General features: G+C 29.6%; 2 protein-coding genes and 1 non-coding gene across 3 annotated transcripts in view; all 3 read left to right on the top strand.

Moving 5' to 3' along the window:
* Window positions 1-55, top strand: part of LOC148301082 (cytochrome P450 6a2-like) — a 6908-nt gene extending 6853 nt beyond the window's left edge. Inside the window, exon 4 of the mRNA XM_088273858.1 lies at window positions 1-55. This exon is cut by the window's left edge and continues 255 nt beyond it. The gene's annotated coding sequence lies outside the window, so the exon portion shown is untranslated.
* Window positions 56-2953: 2898 nt separating this feature from the next.
* On the top strand, window positions 2954-9280 carry LOC148301081 (putative cytochrome P450 6a14). The gene is made up of 4 exons (XM_088273856.1): window positions 2954-4345; window positions 5622-5852; window positions 6639-6890; window positions 9087-9280. Exons 1-4 carry the CDS (start codon window positions 3484-3486, stop codon window positions 9266-9268), a joined length of 1527 nt encoding a protein of 508 aa, XP_088129982.1. The 5' UTR covers window positions 2954-3483; the 3' UTR covers window positions 9269-9280.
* A 10753-nt stretch (window positions 9281-20033) lies between these two features.
* Window positions 20034-20105, top strand: TRNAD-GUC (transfer RNA aspartic acid (anticodon GUC)). Its single transcript has one exon. It is a non-coding gene; the product is annotated as a tRNA-Asp (tRNA).
* The last annotated feature ends 2824 nt before the right edge of the window (window positions 20106-22929 follow it).

Here is a 22929-nt window from a genome sequence, read left to right as displayed (position 1 = left end):
AATATAATTTTAAGAAAATTCATTTTATATTAGAAAATTAATTTAATATTTAAAGTTTTTTTTATATTATTGGGTTGTTTTTCTTATACACACATTCCTTCAAACGTACAACAAATTCTACATCACAACATTTTGAGTGTGTCCAAATCCTTGTCTTTGATCAAAGGCAAGGTGATCAGTCCCACGGTTTTATATATGAGTGACATGTACATAGAATACTTATGCCACAATACCTACATCCACAACTTTGAACTTTTGCCTTCGCGAAAACTGACAAATATGATTTCGAAAGAATTAAACATATAACAAAATGCAAAACGTTATGAATTATTATTAGTTGATATATTTTGTATGTTAAAAGTATTGTTAACTTTGTGGTATGGTGATATAACACTCTCCTTAACATGCATCGTTTACTTTGTGTAATACAACTTTGAAAAACACTTCTTTGTGACTACCGGTTTCATTTATACAAAAAAAAATATTTTTGTACAAATGTTATACCATAACAATTTCATTTTAATCTACATTCGACCTTATTCATCCGGTAGTAACGAAGTAATGTTTTTTAAAGTGGTATTACACAAAATGAACGATGAATGATAAGGAGAGTGTTATTAATTGATAAACTAAATAATTAAATGTTTTATCATTTATTAGAAATAGATTTCATTAGTACCTAACTACAACGAAAAAAAACTAACTAACTAACCATCACGCCGCTTCCCCGCAGGGGTAGGCAGAGAGAATAGAGCGCCACACAACTCTGTCCTTGCAAACATTCTTCGGCTCTTCCACGTTCATGCATGTCCTCATACATACCCGCCGATTGTTACGACTCCTAACCTGATCACTTTCAAGTATTTAGAATACCTGATCGTGCCATGTTTTTCTTGGTCTTCCTCTGCTACAACGAGAACTACAACGAAATGTTGCTAATAATTGTTTTCTTGTTATCAATTTAAATTGGGATTATATACTGTCCGTTTTTGCATGCTTCATTTTGAAGTTTAAGCCAAGATGATTTTAAGCTATCAAAAGATAAAATAAGATATCGTATTAAAAAAAAATATTTTCTTAATACCTAGATATAAAACTATTGTCTTCTTTTTATTATTCTTCTATCTTTTTCCACATCTAAAAGTGCATAGGGCACTGCTTTATTTTGATGCAGTATTCTTGATCATTTATTAATAAAGGTAAGACCGTCCTGAGCTACATGGCTTGGTTTATGACCTGTCATAGGCTGATTTTTGATCACTTTACGCACGTGCAACATTTACCATTTTACCCATGATTGACAATTACACTACTCACCTTTTTAAAACTCCTACATATATCAAGACACTGTACATGTCAGTAGAGCCATCTTTGGTTGGATTGGGAAAACTTTAATTTAGCCGAGACCCTTTTATTTGGTTGTATGCAAAATCCTAGCCGGATTATTTTACGTACTGGGAAACGTCTGAAAACGTGATTTTCAATTTATAAGGTCATAAGCACAGATTTCCATATTATTCTTCATTTATGTTGAGATTTCAAAAAACGTAAAAATAACTGCATAACGATTTGTAAAAAAGTATTTAGACGCACTTACAATGCTGTTTGACGCTTAACATTATTTATAGTGACATTTTTTAACCAGTTGTAGACCCGTATTGTCAAAAAGTTAATGTAAAAATTTAGTTAACGATAAATGGATTTTGTAGTTTTATATTGTAACCAACATACATCATATATATACAGCCTAGGTAACAAAATTTATTTTAACACCTCTCTCCCTGTAATTCGAACCTGAAACATTCATCACGGTAGCCAAGTGTGGTTACCACTATACTACGGACGCAGTGATTAAGAAATCACTTATTTTCATTTACCAATTCGTCAGCCACTTTGTGGTAATATCTATTTTTTTTCCACTTTCAATTTTACCACTACGAGTATTTCTTGAAATGTTTTGTGACATGTGTTTAAAAATTATGCGGAATACATCGAAACACGTGTCACAATAGAAATAGTGGTATAACCAAATAAAACTAAAATTAAAATAAAATTATTTACTGATAAGATTTTTTTATACGTAACGATTAATTATAGTACAGTTTGTGATAAAAGGTAAAATAAGATAAAAAGGTTAATAATTGCAATCATAAAAGATAAGTTTGTTTTGAGGGGTGGATTTACTAAACGTTAAATGTGCCATTATTATTTTTTGCCTTGTTTTTCATCTCATCACATACCAAGGTTTTTTTTACAAAAATAATCAAAAGTGATATTAAAGAATAATCTATTTAATAACTTTCCTACGTGTATCCAAAAATATATATTTTATTCAAAAAATTAACAACCTATTAATGAAAACACAAAAAATAGCAACAAAAAAAATATTATATCACATCCTGAATTAAGTTAAATAAATATTAGGTATCCCTCTACAAGCACAAGAGCTTAGTCTCTTTTTTAAAGAGGCACAGTGTAAATATTATAAACTTTCAAATAAATACATAGATACATTATGTGTAGGCAATTATTATAAATTGTATTATTTTTTGTAACTAAGTTAAACAATTTTAAAATTAAAATCTATGAAAAATAATCTCTGGTAGTATTCTTTGTGAAAATGGAAAGTAAAAGTTAATATATATATTATCATTGGTTAAAGTTATTCTGAATGGGCCTTAAAATCTGGTGTATTTAAAAGATATTTTAGCATGTACAATGAAGAATTTTGAATGAATTGTTTTTTTATAAATATCAAAATCTAATAGTAAACATGGAAATATTATTTTTTATCGCTCAAAAGAATGGTCACGCGTTAAGATCATGTGATTAGTATTTTAGTTTCAAAGTCCACCAACAGATGGCTCGTCCATGGTGTAATAATAATCAATAAAAAATATGCTTTGAAAATAACATACATGTTTCACCTTGGCCTTGTGTATTAGCATCAAACATTCGTGTTTAGTATCTATCTAGCGTTGTATCGCTAAGAGCCACTCCTATAAAAGTATGGCAAATATGTGTTTTGTATATAAATTATAACCAAAATATCGTTTTTAATACAACAAAATACCTGATAAAGAAGTGATAAATTATATGAAATCTTTTTGAAAGTTGATATTTTATTTTAATTACAAAACCTCTATAATTTTCATAACATAATAAATACAAACATAATATTTTACAGAAATATAAATGAAAGAATAATAGGAGCTTGACTTTTAAATATTAATTAATGATATTTTTGTTTTTTTTTTGACACGTAAAGTTTGTGATATTCACTCTTGAATAAAATTGTGTGTGAATTTTATTTCGGATAAAGTTTTTTTTTAATAAAGTAATTATTGTATTTACCCAACAATACGACACGTTTTGTTCTGTTGCTATGATGAACGTGTAGAAAAACTGTGATCCTTTTCCCCAAATGTTTTGTTGTATCCAAAGTGTTGTGATCTAAAAGTAAATATTACATAATATAAAGTGATGTTTACATCGTGCGCGTGTAATACAAACGTTGCGGTGTTCTTGCTAACTGTACTCGGAGTCTTATATTTATGGATGAAATACCAGTATGGATACTGGAAGCGCCGAGGAGTCTACAGTCCACCTGCCACATTCCCATTCGGACACATGGGCATGATCGGGTTGACGGAATCCATCGGTCAATACTTCCAATCCGTTTATGAAAAAACTAAAAAACATCCGTACGTGGGATTGATTATGGTGTTCAGAAAAACCCTGGTTGTCAACGACCTAGAAATGGCCAAGGTCGTACTTCTAAAAAACTTCGACCATTTCCAAGGTCACGGACTTATGGCAAAATCTGATACAGACCCATTGGGAGGACATCTGTTCAATTTAGACGGAGAAGAGTGGAAGAAACTCCGCGTGAAATTAACTCCTACATTTACATCCAGCAAAATGAGATACATGTACGAAACCATGCTATCTTGCTCTAAAGTTATGATTTCGCATATTGAGGACACTGTGAAATCTGGAAAATATGTCGATATTAAGGAGGTCATCGCTAGGTTCGGGACAGACGTCATAGGGTCGTGCGCTTTCGGAATTCAGACCAATTGTTTCAAATACCCCGATGCGGAGTTCAGGAAGATGGGGAAGAAATTTCTCATAACTGGCCGCTTTAAAATTCTCATCGACCTCTGGTTGTTTTTGGCGCCGAAAACTATACCGAAAACAGTTTTAGAAATTTTGATGAAGACTACTTCCACTTACTTCAAGACTATCATCGAAGATACGATCCAGCAGAGAGAAAATAGCAACGAAAGAAGAAACGATTTTCTGCAGTTGTTGATTGATATGAAAAATAATGAAGATAAATCGGGTAAGTACGCGACTACATAATCATTTTAAACAATACCTAATTCAGCAATTACATGCTTATTGGCAGGCCAGATTATTGCTTTTATCTTTATCAAATTAAAATGTATTATTTAGGAGATAAAAAAATATTGTTTTACTATCGTTTATATAATTTGATAAAATAAACATTCATTTAATATGCTGAGTCATTGAAATATTACAAAAATATGTACTTACTGGAAAGCGAGTGAAATTTCAATTATCACGTTTATTAGGCACATTTCATTATATGAGAGAAAAGAAAGATATAACGTGGAGAACAGAAGAAAGAAAGCTTTGCGTACGCCACGGGAAAGGTGCAAAAGAGAGCGACGTATACACAATAAAACACCATTTACATTTATTTTAATTGTAGAAAGAAAAGGAATTTTCTAACGTTTTTATTACTGGAGCACAGTGCTGCGTTTGCCAGCGAGATGATTGATCTTCATCTACTACATCTTTCCAAAAAACAACTTTTTTTATTGTTTTTCTTTCGTGGTTTCTTTTCTTTATTTTTTTTCATTATTGTAATTTTATTTTCATTTTATAAAAAAAATGTTGTAAAACATATATGGCTGACTAAGTATTGCACCCACCACTTGTCAAGTTGGAATAAAGAGTTATTATTATTATTATTATTATTATTATATTCTGACGAAATACATGAAAATAAAGGAAACAAGAAAGTATAAAAAACCCTAAAAATAGATGTGTTTCGCAACCTAAATACAAATTTTATAAAAATTCTCTACTCCACGACTATGATACCCGATTCACCCACAACGAAGGGTTGATGGTCCCAAGAGTGAACAACACTTCAATACGTACTTCTTTCATTTTTAATTTGTTGCCGGTGGATGTAAGAGGGCAAACAAAAAAATGGACCTAAGACAATGTAAAGGAATGGGTAAATTATGAAGAGTAAATATCAATGGGTAAATATCATTTAAAAAATGGTAGTTTTTATGTTAAAGTAGATAATAAAAAATATTTTAAATAAAATTATAAAATAAACTCCACCGATAAGATACATAAGGTGGCTTGGTGGGTCATATAATCAATGTGTTTATGTATTTATAAATGTATTTATGCATATATGTATGTATTTGTACGCATATTATATTATTTTAACGAATACGCAAATGAAATTCTTAAAGAAATCTTTAAGTATGTGATGGATTTTTAAATTAAATAATAATAGTTTAATTTAAACTTTGATCTTTCTTTTTATAATTTTATAATTTTTGTTTATGTAGGGCATCGCCTGACAATGGAAGAAATCATTCCTCAAGTTTTCATATTTTTCATCGCTGGTTTTGAGACCTCATCAACAGTAGCTACATACGCCTTCTACGAGTTGGCTCGGAATCCCCACATTCAGAAAAAGGTCCATTCGCAAATAGACGAAGTCATGGAGAAAAATAACGGTGAAGACTTAACGTATGAAATTTTGAATCAGATGACTTATCTCACTCAGATTGTTGAAGGTAAATATAAATTTCTTTAAATTTAAACCATTGTCTTAATATTCTTTTATTTAACATATCATTTCTTTAATGTTTTTTTAAAACACTCTCCTTATCATTCATTGTTCCCTTTGTGTATTACCACTTAAAATCGTTTTTTCAAAATCAAAAGTCTTGGAATAATCATCCCATTATCAGGTCAACTGTAGACCCGCAGTCTATAGTTAACCTGATGATGGAATGGTTATTCCGAAACCGGGTATCATAAAGGAGTTTTTAAATGGTATTACACAAAGTGAACGATGAACGATAAGGATGGTATAATATTACCATACCACATAGTTGACAATGCTTTTAACATACAAACAAAGTGTTGATAAAAACTACGTATATGTGGCATTTTTTTAAACTACTTTATAAAATAAGTCTTAATATTTTTTTTTGACCGCTTTTATTTTTGGTACATTTCTCAAACCGGTTTCGATAAGTGCCGGGTCATCTTTACGAATGGATATGTACTAAACTTAAAATGGAGAAATATTCATAGTTATAAAAAATCTTTTAGATATTTCTTCCAATATTAATAGTTATATGTTTTTTTTTTTATATTTCTTCTAAAAGATATTTCTTCGAATATTCATAGTTATGAAAAAAAAAACATTCAGATATTTTTCTGTTTTATGTTTACTAAAAGTCCTTCATTTAGTACCTACATATCTAGGCATATTGCCTTAGTTATAAATACAGTACAATACAATAAAATAAAATGAATTGCCTAATAATACATAAAATGTTATGCTTTTTCAGAGTCCATGAGAATGTACCCCCCACTGCCGGAGTTATTAAGGGAATGTAATAAAGACTTTACAATACCAAATACTGATATCGTCATAGAAAAGGGCACGCGAGTCATCATCCCCGTGATGGGGATTCACCGCGACCCCGACATATACCCTGATCCCCTGAAGTTTGATCCTGACAGATTTAGTCCTGAAAATTCAGCAGGAAGAAACCAATTTTCCCAGCTGTACTTCGGTGAAGGGCCTAGGATATGTATAGGTAACAATTAAACCTGAAACTAAAGTTACCCAATTTTTCATACAATATCGACAGCCTCTGTGTAAACTCAGTAACTAACAAAAATATTTTTTTTACTTTGTATGCAATAATCTTCTCCAGAATTCTAATGACTTTCTGAATTCTCCTGAATGTGTGTGTGTGTGTGTGTGTGTATGTATGTACATGTTTTTTTATTGTTTAAATAACTCTTTTACAAATAACCCTTTTTTAATGTCTCATACTTTGAGGTTATATGTATAGCAGTAAGTGCGAACCATTTTTAAAATTGAGTAAAATTTTGTTAATGATTTTTTCAGTACATGCTCGCGGGTCACTAAGCCAATTTCTTTTTTACTATTTCAGTTCTCATATTTAAAATCCTGTAAAAAAAAGTTCCTTATTTTTAATTTAAAATAAAGCTAAGCAATATTTATTTTGAATAATTTTTTATTATAAATTCGACTTTTTTATTTTTTATTAAAAATATACTTTTTATTGTGTTTTCTCTTTTTATGTTTTAAAAATTAAATTTTTGAAAATCATCACTTGGGTCATTAAAAAGCCTGCAAGGTTTAGTGTCCCGGTCACAGATTTGCATCACTGTTATATAACAGTTAAATTAGGTTACTATATATAATCGTACAATGTGAATATTTCTACCATAAACGCTTCAACATCCAATGAATAATTGCAGGGACATTGATATACACATTAATCCGGATTTAAGTGTCAATTTCCCATGAATAACGATTTAGGTGGATACATATGAGTATAATATTCATTATATAAACAGTACTTTGGCATTTCTATTGTTGTGAATATGCATAAAAACGCAATTACGATGTACATAATTACGGCATTACCATTTTGCCAAGTACGAAATTTCATATTTGTGCTAGATTTTAAATTTGATATTTGTACGTAATATGTATGACCACTGGCCCTGTAATATGCGGTCACTAAGTATAATTTGTCCGCCTCCGTAGTGTAGTGGTCAGCACGCTCAGCTACCGTTCTGGAGGTCCCGGGTTCGATTCCCAGGGGGGTCAAATAAATATAAGTGATTTTTCACTCTAATATTTATTTAATATTACCCTGGACTGGTACCTGAAGCGGAGGGCTGATCACCTTTCCTTCGTGTGTTAACGATCAAGATAACACTGTGTTTATATAATGCAGTGCCCTATGCACCACTGGGGTGTGGATAAGGGTTTAATAATATAATAATAATAAGTATAATAACTTTAAAACAATCGTATTCATACAAAAACCGTTCTACAAACGTAATAAAAAGTAATATTCATCAATACGTCGTAACTGGGATGTTTGCTATATTAATTGATAGTTTTTTTAAGATGAATTTAGTGAATTTAGCGAAGACATAATAATTGGTTACATACAGCCTCTTTTGTCTGTAATACCTATCTACTTTTAATAAAAAATTTACTTAAATTCAATATCACTGTTATAATATTGGTGTTAACCAAGTAAAATTGATACTTTGTATTTTTATAAAATTAATAGTGTACATACTTAAATTATATAAAGTGCATTGTATTTCTGACTTCATACCTACTTAATTTATAACTAAATGGTTACAAAGTAAAGGTGTATGATTAATTGCTTAACTTAACGTACTAAATTTTGGTCAAGATTTTCAGCTAAAGTTTCCATAATTAGAATAATAAATTCGCTCATTGACAGCTAAAATGGAAGCGGCATAATGATTTGTTAGTTATTTATTTACACGAACGCATAATAAATATTATCCCTGCGACATTTTTGGATGTTTTTTTCTTAACGTAATTATACTATCCAAACATATTACATTATCAGTCTTATGACAAGAAGATTATATTTTTTCATTCCTAATATTTGGAGTACCGTCGACAATTCGCTCCAATACATTTTTTGGAATAATTAGATTAAAACCAATATTTTTAGCTTTTCCACTTTATTTTTATTTGACAGCGACCGGGTTTCGTCGTTACGGATATCATCAGTCTGGCATTTTTTTTGCTTTTACAGCACTTACAACCATAGTTAATCGTGGATAGAATGTTGAATTTTATATGTGAATACAGTGAACACTTAAACCAGCTTACGACGAAAGCCTCTGGCCTAGATTCGTTAAGGTATAAATAAAAAATATTGATAGAGTAACATAGCTAATATTGTTTTTGTTTTATTTTTCAGGAAGCCGATTTGGGATCATGCAAGTCAAATTAGCTTTGTTCATGATTCTCCGACACTTCGATGTGGATATCTGCGAGAAGACAAATGTACCCGTCCAATTTGATGTATCGTCTGTATTCATTCTTATCTCTAAAGGAGAAATGTTGCTAAAATTCACTCCCAGAACTATTGTAAAAACGTAGAGGTAATGTAAACCAATAGTAAATAGTATATTTTCACAATTTATGGCACATATAAAATCATTAAATAAAATTCAACTGTAAAAATGTAATAAAAATTATTTTTAATGTGGACTTCAATGTATGGCCACATTTATTCCTTTGGCATTAACTTTGCGGAATAAAATAATAAAAAACAATATTCAAGTTTATTTAACTATATACATTGTATTTTCACCTATTAATGAGAACATATATAGTTCTCAAAACTTGTCGTGTTTACATTAGTAAACTTAAAAGTGGTACTGCACAAGTGTTCTTTTTTTTATATTTTAATCATAGTTACCACGTTGGAATTCCCGGGTTGGGTTCTAAGGGGGGTCATAATAAATATTTCTAACTGTTTTTTTTTCATTTAATTTTTATTTAATACAACCCTCTACTGGTTGCTCTTGGGCATGACTGTTCACCTTGTCTTCATCCACTTCACGATCAAGATGATATTACTTCAATATGATTCAATGACTTATGCACCATTCGCGGTTGATTACGGTTGTAAAATATATCCAAAGAAACAAATTGAATTTTGTAAATATCTTTTTCATCTTTGAACAATTTTCCTATATTTGTCTTGTGAACAATATCCCTATGACAAAAGGTATCAAAGTAAATCTCAAAAAGACACTGATTTTGGAAAAACCAAAATTTTTATTTTTTTATATTATTGTTTGTTAAAAGTTTTTGTGCCAGGATTTTTATTTTTGTTTTTGTTTTGATATTTTTTTATTTTAATTTGTTTTAAGAAATCAAGATTTATTAATATAAACATATTTGATCTCTTTTTATTTTAGTACATTTTATACAACAAACTTTAAAATTATTGAGATGATAAAATAAAATAATACAACTAACAAATTTGTTTACTTATTTCTCCACATCTAATGGTTTTAAATAAAAAACAACAACAAATGTAATACTTTAATACTAAAATTACTGTACTTCCTTTAAAAAAGTGAAATATTAGGTACCTCAAAGATACATTTAACAATAAAAAACCGAGATTGAAAAACTGTTTCGCATTACTTATATAATTTCTGGGAATCCGAAAAGTCGCATAACTTTGTCCTCTAAAGTTTGATTGAAAAGCCTAAACTTTCCTCATCGTCGTTCGACGAAGGACCACAAATTCCAATACGTGTGGCTATATTACATAATTCATGCATGATCATTTTTAATCGGTTCTCTGTCTTTAGCGCGTTTACGCGCTCTCCAATGCCGAACTCGCCAGAAAATTAGAGTTTAAACGCGCTCATCTTTGTAATTGTTTCTAGGCTGTTTTTCTCGGAGCACATAAGAAGGTACATATTTAATACCACACCGTGTACATATGTATTTGGTAAAGGTACTACAAAGTATTGCATATGAATTTTAAATCATTTTTATCTTTACAGTCTGTTTCACCTCATTATCAAACCAAACACTCGCTTACTGATCTATTTTAGGATAAATTCTATTAAACACATTAATTTTAAAGTTTCAAATATTTTATCGTTTTTTTTTTTAATTTTTAACTTTTGAAACTATGGTATATTTGAACTGGATACTGTATTTTTCTATTGAAAATCTCTCTTTTTATCAATATCAAATATTATTTATTTTATATTAACATCTAAATATAGATGAAAAAATATGAAGAAGTCTGGGAATTCACAGGGCTTACGACCTTCACCATTTATCTCATGATTAACAACTACAATACTTAAATTTCGGATGTTGTTTATAATATATTGACACGTTTATAAACATGTGAATTTTCAACACCGTCTATGGTTGAGTTAAAAAAGTTTTTTTTTTCCAGAGACCTTTCCGAAATGTTTGTCTTTTCTTCCCATTCTTCCCGAAGTATTTTACATACAAGAAGACACCTGAAAACATGATTATAATTTTTTATCAAACCTATATTTTGACCAGTTTTTTTAATTATAACATATATTGAGTGATTTTAAATCTTTGATCATAAATCTGGGTTTGTGAAGAAATATTTGGATACTTCAAAAATATTTCCGACGCAAATTTTACTTTGATTTTTATTTAACAATATTTTATGCAAAAAGTAAAAATTGAGGATGTTTTTCAGTTAACTTTTATTATTATTTCATCAAATTTCAGTTGTTGATTTTTAATGTACGAGCCTTCTAAATATTAAATAAATTTGTGGAAAATGCTGGTAGATCGTGAGTTAGGCTTTCAAGTACCTATCTACGTATCTACGTATCACTTACGCCTATCACTCCATTCAGCTGTCTCGTGCCCATATCTTCAATCAATCATATCCAAAGGGGCTGTGATTATTCAAACCGAATTCGATGTTCATAGAGACCATTTTTCATTCGCATGTAAATAAAAGATATCGAACTGTTTGTTTTGCGCACTAAGGGGTATTTGAGGGTGGTAAAAGCAAACACAGAAATATTCAAAACATTTTGAATATGTCCAAATCTTTGTTGACAAATCTGGGTTAATCCACTTAGAAGTTTTTTTTATTGACACCTTAATAAAGATTGAGAAGAATAGAATAGAATAACAAAGAAAAGAGAAACTTTTAAGTGAAAAAATTTGAATAAACTGAAAATATTGTGAATAAAATAGCTGATCAAATTATAAATGTCAAAAAAAAATTATCATTTAGTATTTTGCTCATATATCTCTCTTAGTATGTTAAATAATTCATGAAAAATGTTACATAGATTTCTGGTTTCTGCTAAATAAAAACTGGTTTTCATTCATGTCTCTTCAATACTGAGGGTTGTAACTTTTGTCGAAGCAATGACTCTTCTCCAGTTATCCCTTGACTGCGTTGCACGTACTATCCGTTCATATTTATTTTACCTCTGATTTATTTTTATTCATATTTATTTTATTTTGTTTTATTTATAATCATATTTATTTGACTTTATACATATTTATATTATACGCATTTATTATATTTACGTTCATATTTATTTTACCTCTGATTTATATGTAGTTAGCAAACATAACAACTACAGGTAAAATAACTGTAGATTCACTGTAGCGTTCCAACCACCCCGGTGCCTGCTGATGTCTTAACTTGTGGGGCACTTCCTCTCCCTCTCTTCCCCTCCAAGCTACCAATCACAATCAGTCGTTCTAGGGTATCTTTATTGCCACGCGCAACATGTCCAAAGAACTGAAGAATCCATCGTGTGCAGACACTGGTCAGAGTCAAGCCATTCAAGTGCAACTCCTGACGAATGGACTCGTTGGTACGTCTAGCTGTCCATGGGATTCGGAGCATGCGCCTCCAACACCACATTTCAAGTAATAGGTGATAATATGATGCTAGCTAGTAAAATAAGATTTATGATATAAGGTAAAGAAATGTATCTTTTTTATGTTCTTAAATAGAAGGAGGAATGTCGAAAATGCCTCGAAACTGTTAAAGGTGAAAGGATTTATTAAAGTCTAAAAATATGTTCTGAAGTTTATAATTCTAAGCCTCTGAAATATTTCAGCGCGTTTAATAAAATGGTTTCCAGGTGCTTATCAAAATAATGGCCGTAAACGCCATAAAGCTGGAAAACCTGAAAGGAATTTAACATATTATGACGTCAAGAAACATTTTGTAAAGCTATATGAAACTCGCAAAAGTAAGATTTTCGTAATTTGAATATTTATCTCTTCTACTAGATGTGTGAATCTGTGAGTAATGTTTTATTTATTTTATTTTACGTTGGTTCAAATTATTATTTGATAGGTATATAGAAATGAAGCATCTTTCGCTTTTATTCGAAACAAAATGGAAGTCTAAGCATCCCAAAGCTTACCGTATGTAACACGTGTGTGTGTAGTAAGAGGAGCAGAGGAAGACCAAGAAAAAGTTGTCATGATCAAGTATGTCAAATACTTGAAAATGGTTAGGTCAGGAATCGAAATAATCAGAAGCTTTTTATGGGAAGAATATTTATTAAGTATTTCTAATCATGAGCCTCTTAAGCTCACAGAAATGGTATGAAATTGAAATATTTGTGTAAATAATAAAAATACAAACATTTCTCTTTTTATTTAAAAAAAAATGTGGAAGAGGTGAGAAATGTTTGCAAAGACAAAGCGAAGGACGTTCTATTCTCTCTGCCTACCCTTTTATAAAGCGGCATGACGATTATTTTGTTTGTTTTTTTTTTTACTTAGGATAATTAATCAAAAATGTAATTAATAAATTAATACAATGCTGTTAAAAAAATAACGTGATTTTTTTTAAATCACAGAAGCATTTTTTTAAGATTTCCTCTAAACCTTAATAAAATTCGTGATGGCATAATGAAAACTCTAATACAAATGTCCTAATACTAAATAAACATTGCCTCAGGTAAATCCTAGGAACACGAGGGTTGAAATTTCTCGGAAGTGGAAAAAATAAGCCTGAAACATCGATACTTTCAGGGGAATTAAAAAAGTTCACGTACTGTTCCCAATACGCTTTAAACAACCTGCACTCTAAAGCCATTCGTTTAAAAGTTTAGTCGAAGTTAATAAATACTTAGTTCCTACCACGATAATTCAACAAACGTTTTAACTTTATACAATATCCATTCAACGACGTCCGACAAACAGATTATTTAAAAAAATAGTCTTTAAAAAAAATAGTAAAAATAGCGGGTATGTATGAGGAGATGCATGAACGTGGAAGAGGCAAAGAATGTTTGCAAAGACAGAGTGGTGTGGCGTTTTTTTCTCTCTGCCTACCCCTGCAGGGAAGTGGCGTGATGGTTAGCTAGTTTTTTTTTAGTTATATATATATATATATATATATATATATATATATATATATATATATATATATATGTATATATATATATATATATATATATATATATATATATATATATATATATATATATATATATATATATATATATATATATATATTATATATTTATATATTTATATATATATATATATATATATATATATATATATATATATATAAATATATATATATATATATTTATATATATATATATATATATATATATATATATATATATATATATATATATATATATATATATATATATATATATATATATATATATATATATATATATATATATATATATATATATAATAATTTCGTTGAATAGTCAGAACTCGGTTGTGGGCAGGGTTTCATGGCTCACGTAACGGTTACACGGACTGTTTACTTCAAAGAAAATTCATGTCGTAAATTTTCCGGATTAGCATTCTTTATTCCCAATGGAAAGTAACGCTTGATAAATTTCGTTCTGGGAACTATCACGCTGTAGATTAGTGATGAAATAGTGATTCGACTATAAACTTCAGTGCCAACCATCAAAAAAATGGGCGTTAAGTTGTACGGGTTTAAAAATCAACTCTGGAATTCCCTTGGAATTGGAAGTTTCCTCGTTTATTCAGATTTAAAAGAATAATTTATCTGAATAATAAAGCGTCGGGATAGAAAGAAATAAGACACTTTTAATATTCATGTCAATAACTTAATATTAATATTTAAATCGGTAGACGCTTTGGGATAATTAATCAAAAATGTAATTAATAAATTAATACAATGCTGTTAAAAAAATAAAGTGATTTTTTTTAAATCACAGAAGCATTTTTTTAAGATTTCCTCTAAACCTTAATAAAATTCGTGATGGCATAATGAAAACTCTAATACAAATGTCCTAATACTAAATAAACATTGCCAACCATCAAAAAAATGGGCGTTAAGTTGTACGGGTTTAAAAATCAACTCTGGAATTCCCTTGGAATTGGAAGTTTCCTCGTTTATTCAGATTTAAAAGAATAATTTATCTGAATAATAAAGCGTCGGGATAGAAAGAAATAAGACACTTTTAATATTCATGTCAATAACTTAATATTAATATTTAAATCGGTAGACGCTTTACTGCAAAACTGGCGTTACGGGTTCAATTTCTTTTAATTGCAAGATAAATTCAAGAAAAAAATATTTTCAATTGTTCTGGGTATTTGGAATGTATTTTTTTACTACTATTTATTCCTTTTTTTAATTTCCAATTAACAGACAAGCCTTTATAAGACTAGCCGGTAAATATTGTTATATTGTATAAAACTGCTTTCTTTTTTTCATTTTTTTTTTAAATCTTCGATTTACCTGAATGATGGAAGTTTAACTTCTGAAACATGTAGTCTATAATAAAACTCAAGTGGTAAAAAACGAAGTGTTTTCTTTAATCATAACTAACTAACTAACTCACCATCACGCCGCTTCTCCGCAGGGGTAGGCAGAGAGAATAGAGCGCCACACCACTCTGTCCTTGCAAACATTCTTCGCCTCTTTAATCATTATTACTTTAATATAATATTAGATTAATTTTTAGTCTACTATTTATTTTAAAATTTAGTTTTAAAATTTTAGTTTTAAATAAAGTTTGGACAACAGTAACCTCTATTAGAAAAGTAACTCGTCATTATAAAATATAATAATGTTTGTATCGTAAAACATATATATTGTTTATACACATTACTCATCAATTTGTCTTTAAATTATAAAGGTTTTTTAAGAAAGTAATATTTATAGGTAGGTAGGTACATTTAAATATTTTGGTAAAAATAATACAATCCGTCGCTATAAATACTCCTTTATCCATACGTAGCGCTCCTTATGAAGATTTAAGGATTCCATCTATCAGAATAAACCATAATAAAAATTACATTATCTCAAATTCTTTGCATTTACATGACTTAGCTCTCCATCTCGGCGTCTATCATGTGTGGCGAATATACAGGGTGCACGTAAAATATACAGGGTAATAAATCCGGAGCTTTAAAAACAACACCAGAATTTCATTATTTATGTGCATCACAGCGTTATACGTATACGTAAGGGCGGCCGTTAGAACGGTAACGTGTTCTCGGTACTAGCAACCCGCGACGTTAGTCGTTACGTAGTAGTACGTTTCTAACCTAAAATCTCGTATAAATGCTAAGCATCCTTTTTATGTGGATCTGTATACAGACAGGTTACAAGTAAAAGTGAAATTAAGAGTATGTAAAAGTGAAATTTAGAGTAACTAAATTTTAGTTTGTTAAGTTTAATTTAAAGTTTAGTTTAAATTATTTCTGGTCGATTAAAAAATTAAATCGACCCTCCAACTACAAAAAATGAGCCACGAAGGAACGAAAAAATGGGTTATTATATCAATTATTTATTTCTTTATATTTGTTCCAAACGTTGAGGTAAGGTGCGCAAACATGTAAGAATCATATGGAGTATATATAATATATAATATGTAAATAATCTTCAATAAGTGTCCCGTGGTTAGTGTCGCGGACTCTCGAGTTAGCGTTTCTCGGTTCGAACCCACTCTACCACAATTTTCTAATAATGAACCGAGGCTCATAGAAATAGTATGATATTGAAGTATTTTTGTAAATAATAAAAACACAAGTATATTTTTTTTAACTATTCAGAGAAACAAAATATTAAATAAAATATTTAATTTAATGCACTCATTGTGGACAATGAAACGACGCCAAATATTTTGAATAAAAAATAAAAATCGAGATTATAATGCTTTTTTCATTTAAAAAAATATGGATAACCCAGAAAGTCTCTATTTTTACAGGCTTTTCTGGGGGTAAGATAGTAACGATAGAGAAGGTAAATGTGAAAAATACATCACAAATACTCATATAATAGATAAAATATATTTCTTGTATTAATTTCCCATTTAGCTGAAATCGAACCCGCAACGCAAGTTTCCCAGTCGAGTTTCTACCCAGCTACATTGTTTCTACGAACATTTTTTCTACTCTATGACCCATGCACACTCATTGTTTATCTACGTTTACGTAATACTATGATATCATGTCATTACCGTTTTCAGCTGTCGCGAAAAAGAGACGTGGGAATTTGAACAGAGCTTAATATTCTAATTTAATTGCAAAGGTCATTAAGGAATTAATGTAGCCTTTGAGTATTCTGTCATTTGTAGTAATCTGGATGCAATTATGATTTCATTCATCATATAATTTCTGGGGGTTGATTTATCAACGCAGCATTAATTAGAAAATTTAATATGATCAATCTATGTTTCAATACAATTAAACATAAGCGACTTGTATTTCTTTATTTATTAATTTAAACTTCATGTACAGAAAACCAACAAGTACATTGCTAAAAAGCAATATTTTCCAACCAACCAAAAAATTTGAAGTTTGTATTTGAAGTTTTCAGACCAAATTGAGTGGGGTTGAACCACGAATCTTTAGCTTAATCTACTATACTTGAAACGGAAGCCCAATACAACACAAAATACATTCAAATATTTTAACATAAATGACCTTTTTAGAAATATTATGATTGTAAAACTAAGTGACTAATAAATTATCATTATTAAAAAACAAACTTACCATCACGCCGCTTCACCCCGCAGTTAGAATAGAACGCCACACCAATCTGCCTTTGCAAACAATCATTGAAAAAAAGGAAGAATGATACATGTTTCATATAAAGTTAAGACACCTTTAAAATTGACATTTCAACCATAGGGTGAATAATCCAATATCCCATTTAATTAATAGTATTAATTTTCATATTATTTTTTTACATCTCAGTATAGATAAAGAATAGTATAAGTATGGGTATTTGTGGGGCTTACGACCATCATGGGCTGGTTTAAGTGATCACTGTACACTCGAGTAACATTCACCAATTCTACCAATGATTAACAACCACACTACTCAAATTCTTAGATGTTCTATATATATATGATTCAATTTTGAAACATTGTGTAAGAATCACTAGTGACATCTATTGGTGAGACGAAGAAGCTTTTTTATTGAACAGAAACTTTTATATTTGTATGTGAGGTCCGAATCCTGGATTTTATAATTCAGGATTCTTGATTATAAAAGGATAGATTATTCACATACGTGAGAAACGCTACCATTTTATTATTTATCTATGTTTAAATGTCAAAAAATAATATGATTAATAACTCCTATAATTGGAGACAATACAGATTTGTGAACAAGTATTTGAACAAACTCAAAATGTTATTAGTATTAAGATTGTTAAAATTAGAAAGATGTATTAGTAATTTTATTTACATAAAAGCTTGGAGACAGTTTGTGGACTCCATATGCTCCAGGTAGGGAGCGGATATGGTTTAATAATAAATAATTTTATTATGTGGTAGTCAGTTATTATACTAATGGCGCATTTAAGAAAGCAAGACGCTAATTTTCATCCACGTATTTAGTCAATCTTTTATTTTTCCCAAGTGATTATTATTTGTGTCCACTCCTACACAAGCACTTCATCAATGTCCAATATGTCTAAGTACTTGTCTGACTAGCCATAATGATTTCCTAGCCAACATAGTATCATGTGTCTGGAATCGTTTTAGTGTCCATTAATCAACTCATCAAATAAAAGAGCATCTTCACTATATGAACCCCTTCCCTTCGTATTGCAAATATGTGGTAAAAAACCCCAAGCCAATGAAAAATAATATAAACCTCCTCATAATATTAAATTTCTTAATCAATATCTTTATTCATATTATTTTTTGACATCTCATCCAAGATGAAGAATAATATGGAAGTCTGGGCATTAAGGGGCTGACGAGCGTCATAGGCTGGTTTAAGTGATCACTTTACGCACGTGTAAAATTCACAAATTTTACCCATTATTGACAACCACACTACTCAAATTCTTGGAAGTTCTATATATATGAACCCATTTTGAAACATTGTTCTTGAATCACTACAACTTCACTCGAGACATCTATTGGTTAGATGTCAGAAAATTATATGAAAAATACTCCTATAATTGGAGATAATCCAGATTTGTGGACAAGTATTTAGACATACTTAAAATGTTGTAGTTAAATTTTTTAATCAATATCTTTATTGGCTAGGTATAAAAACAGATTTTTTTGACATAAAAAGTAAAAAAGACTGAAAGCAGTCCAAATGCGATATTTTAGACAAAAACATATTTTCAGCATATTTTATAATTTTGTTTATATACAATACATAATTTCCCCACAGTCAATCTCATTTTTAAGTTTTATTTCCCAAAGGACTTGTCAAAGAAATATGAAAGTAGACTGAATTCAGTTGAAATGCGATTTTTCAGACGAATGTACGTCAAATCGTAGATGTATGATAGATGTTCAACTGTTGATATAAGAAAATAATCCATGACTGAGATAAGCATTATTGACAAATTTGAGAAAGGTGTATTGAGATGGTTTGGGCATGTGAATCAAATGAATAAAAGAAGAATAGTAAAACAAATTTATTAAGCGAACGTGGTTGGTAAAAGAAGCAGAGAAAGACCGAAAAAACCTTGGTATGTCATATGATACTTGAAAGATGTCAAGTCAGGAGTTGGAATAACGGTGGGTTTGTATGAAGAGATGATGCATAAATGTGAAACAGGCGAATTTAGTTTGCAAATAGATTGATTGGTGCGACGTTCTATCCTCTTTACATATCCTAGCGGAGAAGCGGCGTTAGATTAGTTAATTAGTTAGCCAAAATTGAAATATGCGAAAAACTTTATTTTCATTCTTCTGAAAATTTGCTTCCGAAAATATACACTTATGTAATGAAAACGATGCGGGCGCGACGCTGACTATGTGAACACATTTTCAGTCAAAAACACACACGGTAACTTTTATCAACTCACTGTACACGTACACAGTCTATTTTTAGTCGAAGCAATTTGAATAGAACATTTTCGACAATCGGGTCACAATCCTCGGTAGTATAGTGGTAAGTATCCCCGCCTGTCACGCGGGAGACCGGGGTTCGATTCCCCGCCGTGGAGATTTTCATTTTTGAACACAGAATTTTTTTTTCCTTCAATTCGAATTTCACATTCACAAAATAGTAGAAAAAATAAAAACCTTGAAAAATAAATATAAAATGTATTTTATCCTTATAGCTCGTGTGACACTTTACACAGCGTTATCTTGATCGTAAATTATATGAAGGAAAGATATCGATTTTGTGATTTAGGTACCAGTCCAATGTTAAATCATAAATTTAAGGTAATAAATAAGGAACATAAATTTATATTTTATTCATTTTTTATTTAACCGAATTGAGCCACACAAATCGTTGCCAGGTACAGCGAATTTTTTTCATAAATAACTTCTAAACTCTATCTACAAATGCTTTAAGTTTCAAAAGTCATAAAATTATTTAATTGATTTGGCAGTCACTCTATCCATTTTTAATTTGAGTTTTTGTTGGTAAAGACCACTTTCTATAAATAGTGGTATTAACCAAGTAAAACTTTTAGTGAAAATCATTAAATTATGTTTTCAATGCAGAAATATAAATTTATAAATGATTTATAAATATATTTTGCTTGTACTAATATATATTTTTAGGCTTGAACATATTTACAATATGTAGAAATATTTACGGAGTTTTGATTAAAATCAATTTGCGAGGAAGAATGCCGCCAATAAAAAATTTCCTTTGTGTACGGAATTTCCAAATTGTTTCCGTTCGAATGGAGTTGTAAACGTTCCATCATTAATTTACTTTTTATATCTAGATAGAATACATACATTTTTTATGATCCTGCTGAAAATACATACAGTATCGAACAGATTAATTTAAACAAAACTTTTTGTTGCTGTATTTTCGTTAAAAAATGTAAAATGTTTTGTTTATTAGTTATATCACAAATTAGTATTTAATATGATCTGGTTTTGGCTCAATCAAAGATTTTACTCTTCTTGGCATCTATTATATAAGGTTTTGGATGCCATTTTTTCGTCTCAAAACCATACCTGAATTATGGACAAAATGAGCTTTCCACCGAAGTGCAATCAATTTTGGAGAGCCGATTCTTACAGATTGGCGATAGATTTTTAATAAGGTTTATATTAATTTTTGACATCTCATCAAAGATGAAGAAGAATATGGAAGTCTGGGTATTTACGGGGCTGACGACCGTCATAGGCTGGTTTAAGTGTAACTTAACTGTAAGTGGTTTAACTCCTGTAATTGGAGATAATCCAGATTTTGTGAACAAGTATTTGGACACACTCAAAATGTTGTAATTAGGTTTATGTCTGGCAAAATTCGTGACCAGTTTAACAGAGTTCATTTTTTTTGTGTGAAAAATTTCATAATTATTTTGGATTTGTGGCTAAATCTCGCTGAAATATTCAATTACCATTTGACCTTCGTTTTTGTATCTCTGGTAGTATATTTTTTAATAGAATTGAGTGATACTTTTCGCCATTCATCATCTCAGTCACTGAAAGCACCAGCTCTGGTCCATAATACGAGAAACACTCTTAAAATATTTTTTCGAGGGTGTTGAAAATACGAAGAAAAAAAAAGCTTTGTTTCAATTAATCTGTTCGATACTGTACAACGTTGAACATAAAACAAAGGTTTTCCACTTCAAATTGGTTCACATTCTAAATTGAGCGCCTTAATAATCAATTTGGACGTTTTACTAATCAATTTGGACGTTTTGCTAAACAAACTGGACGTTTTATTGTATTTTAAAACAAAGTTAAAATTTAGTATTTATGTGTAGTGATTGTATTGACAGAGGAACAGAAACATCTCGAAACTAGTAGACAAAAATCTCCGTGAGTGGTTATATATAAATATTTATATCATATAACATGTTGATGCTGTGCATTGGAAAGTACATCACTCTTTGTTGACACTATCTAGATAGGTAATTATCAGAAACATTATAGGCCATACGTACCTACTCTGAATTTCAACATTGAATTTATATACCATTTCAAAATTGCATACACATGTAGGATTCAAGTATGTACTATAATAGAATCGTGTATATTATCATTTATCATCGATTACTCTATCAAATTACAAAGCCTTCAAGCGTTTCATTTTTAATTATTATTGCCCTATAGTGTAAGGTCATGCAATTGTATTGTAAATTAAATACAATACATTTGATAGTTATCAAAAACTGGTGCCTACTTTTGTCAGGTACATAACATCTAGTTCGAACGTGTGTGATTATATTTAAGTCACTACTCAAACAAATATTATACAATGTAAATAATAACGCACCGTCAGCTGTTGTTAAATTTTTAATCAAATTAAAGTGAAACTGCTTAAGGTTTTTAGGTCACACATGATAATAATTCATGGTAAGTGTCATTAAAAACTACAAGGTAAACATCACTTTAGTTAACACATTTAATGAAAAAAATCAATTAAGAAGTTAACTGTTTCATTTTCAGGATGTGTCCCAACCATGTCCATCTTCTCATTTTCAAGACTAGAAATGAGGGGCTGTTTCGTCATCCTATTCGCTTCCTTTTTACAGGAAATTCGGGATTATTTACAGAAACGTGATCATTGACTATTTGATATCTTTTATATATATATATATATATATATATATATATATATATATATATATATATATATATATATATATATATATATATATATATATATATATATATATATATATATATATATATATATATATATATATATATATATATATATATATATATATATATATATATATATATATATATATATATATATATATATATATATATATATTGCCCTAAAAAATCCCAAAGGATTTTATACTTGGATGTATAAAATATTGACTTGGTAAAAATAATTAA

Source organism: Brachycentrus maculatus, unplaced genomic scaffold (assembly GCF_059751285.1).
Source record: "Brachycentrus maculatus isolate JH-2025_06_01 unplaced genomic scaffold, ASM5975128v1 h1tg000614l, whole genome shotgun sequence".
Taxonomy (NCBI): domain Eukaryota; kingdom Metazoa; phylum Arthropoda; class Insecta; order Trichoptera; family Brachycentridae; genus Brachycentrus; species Brachycentrus maculatus.
This window is presented reverse-complemented; position numbering and strand designations above follow the sequence as displayed.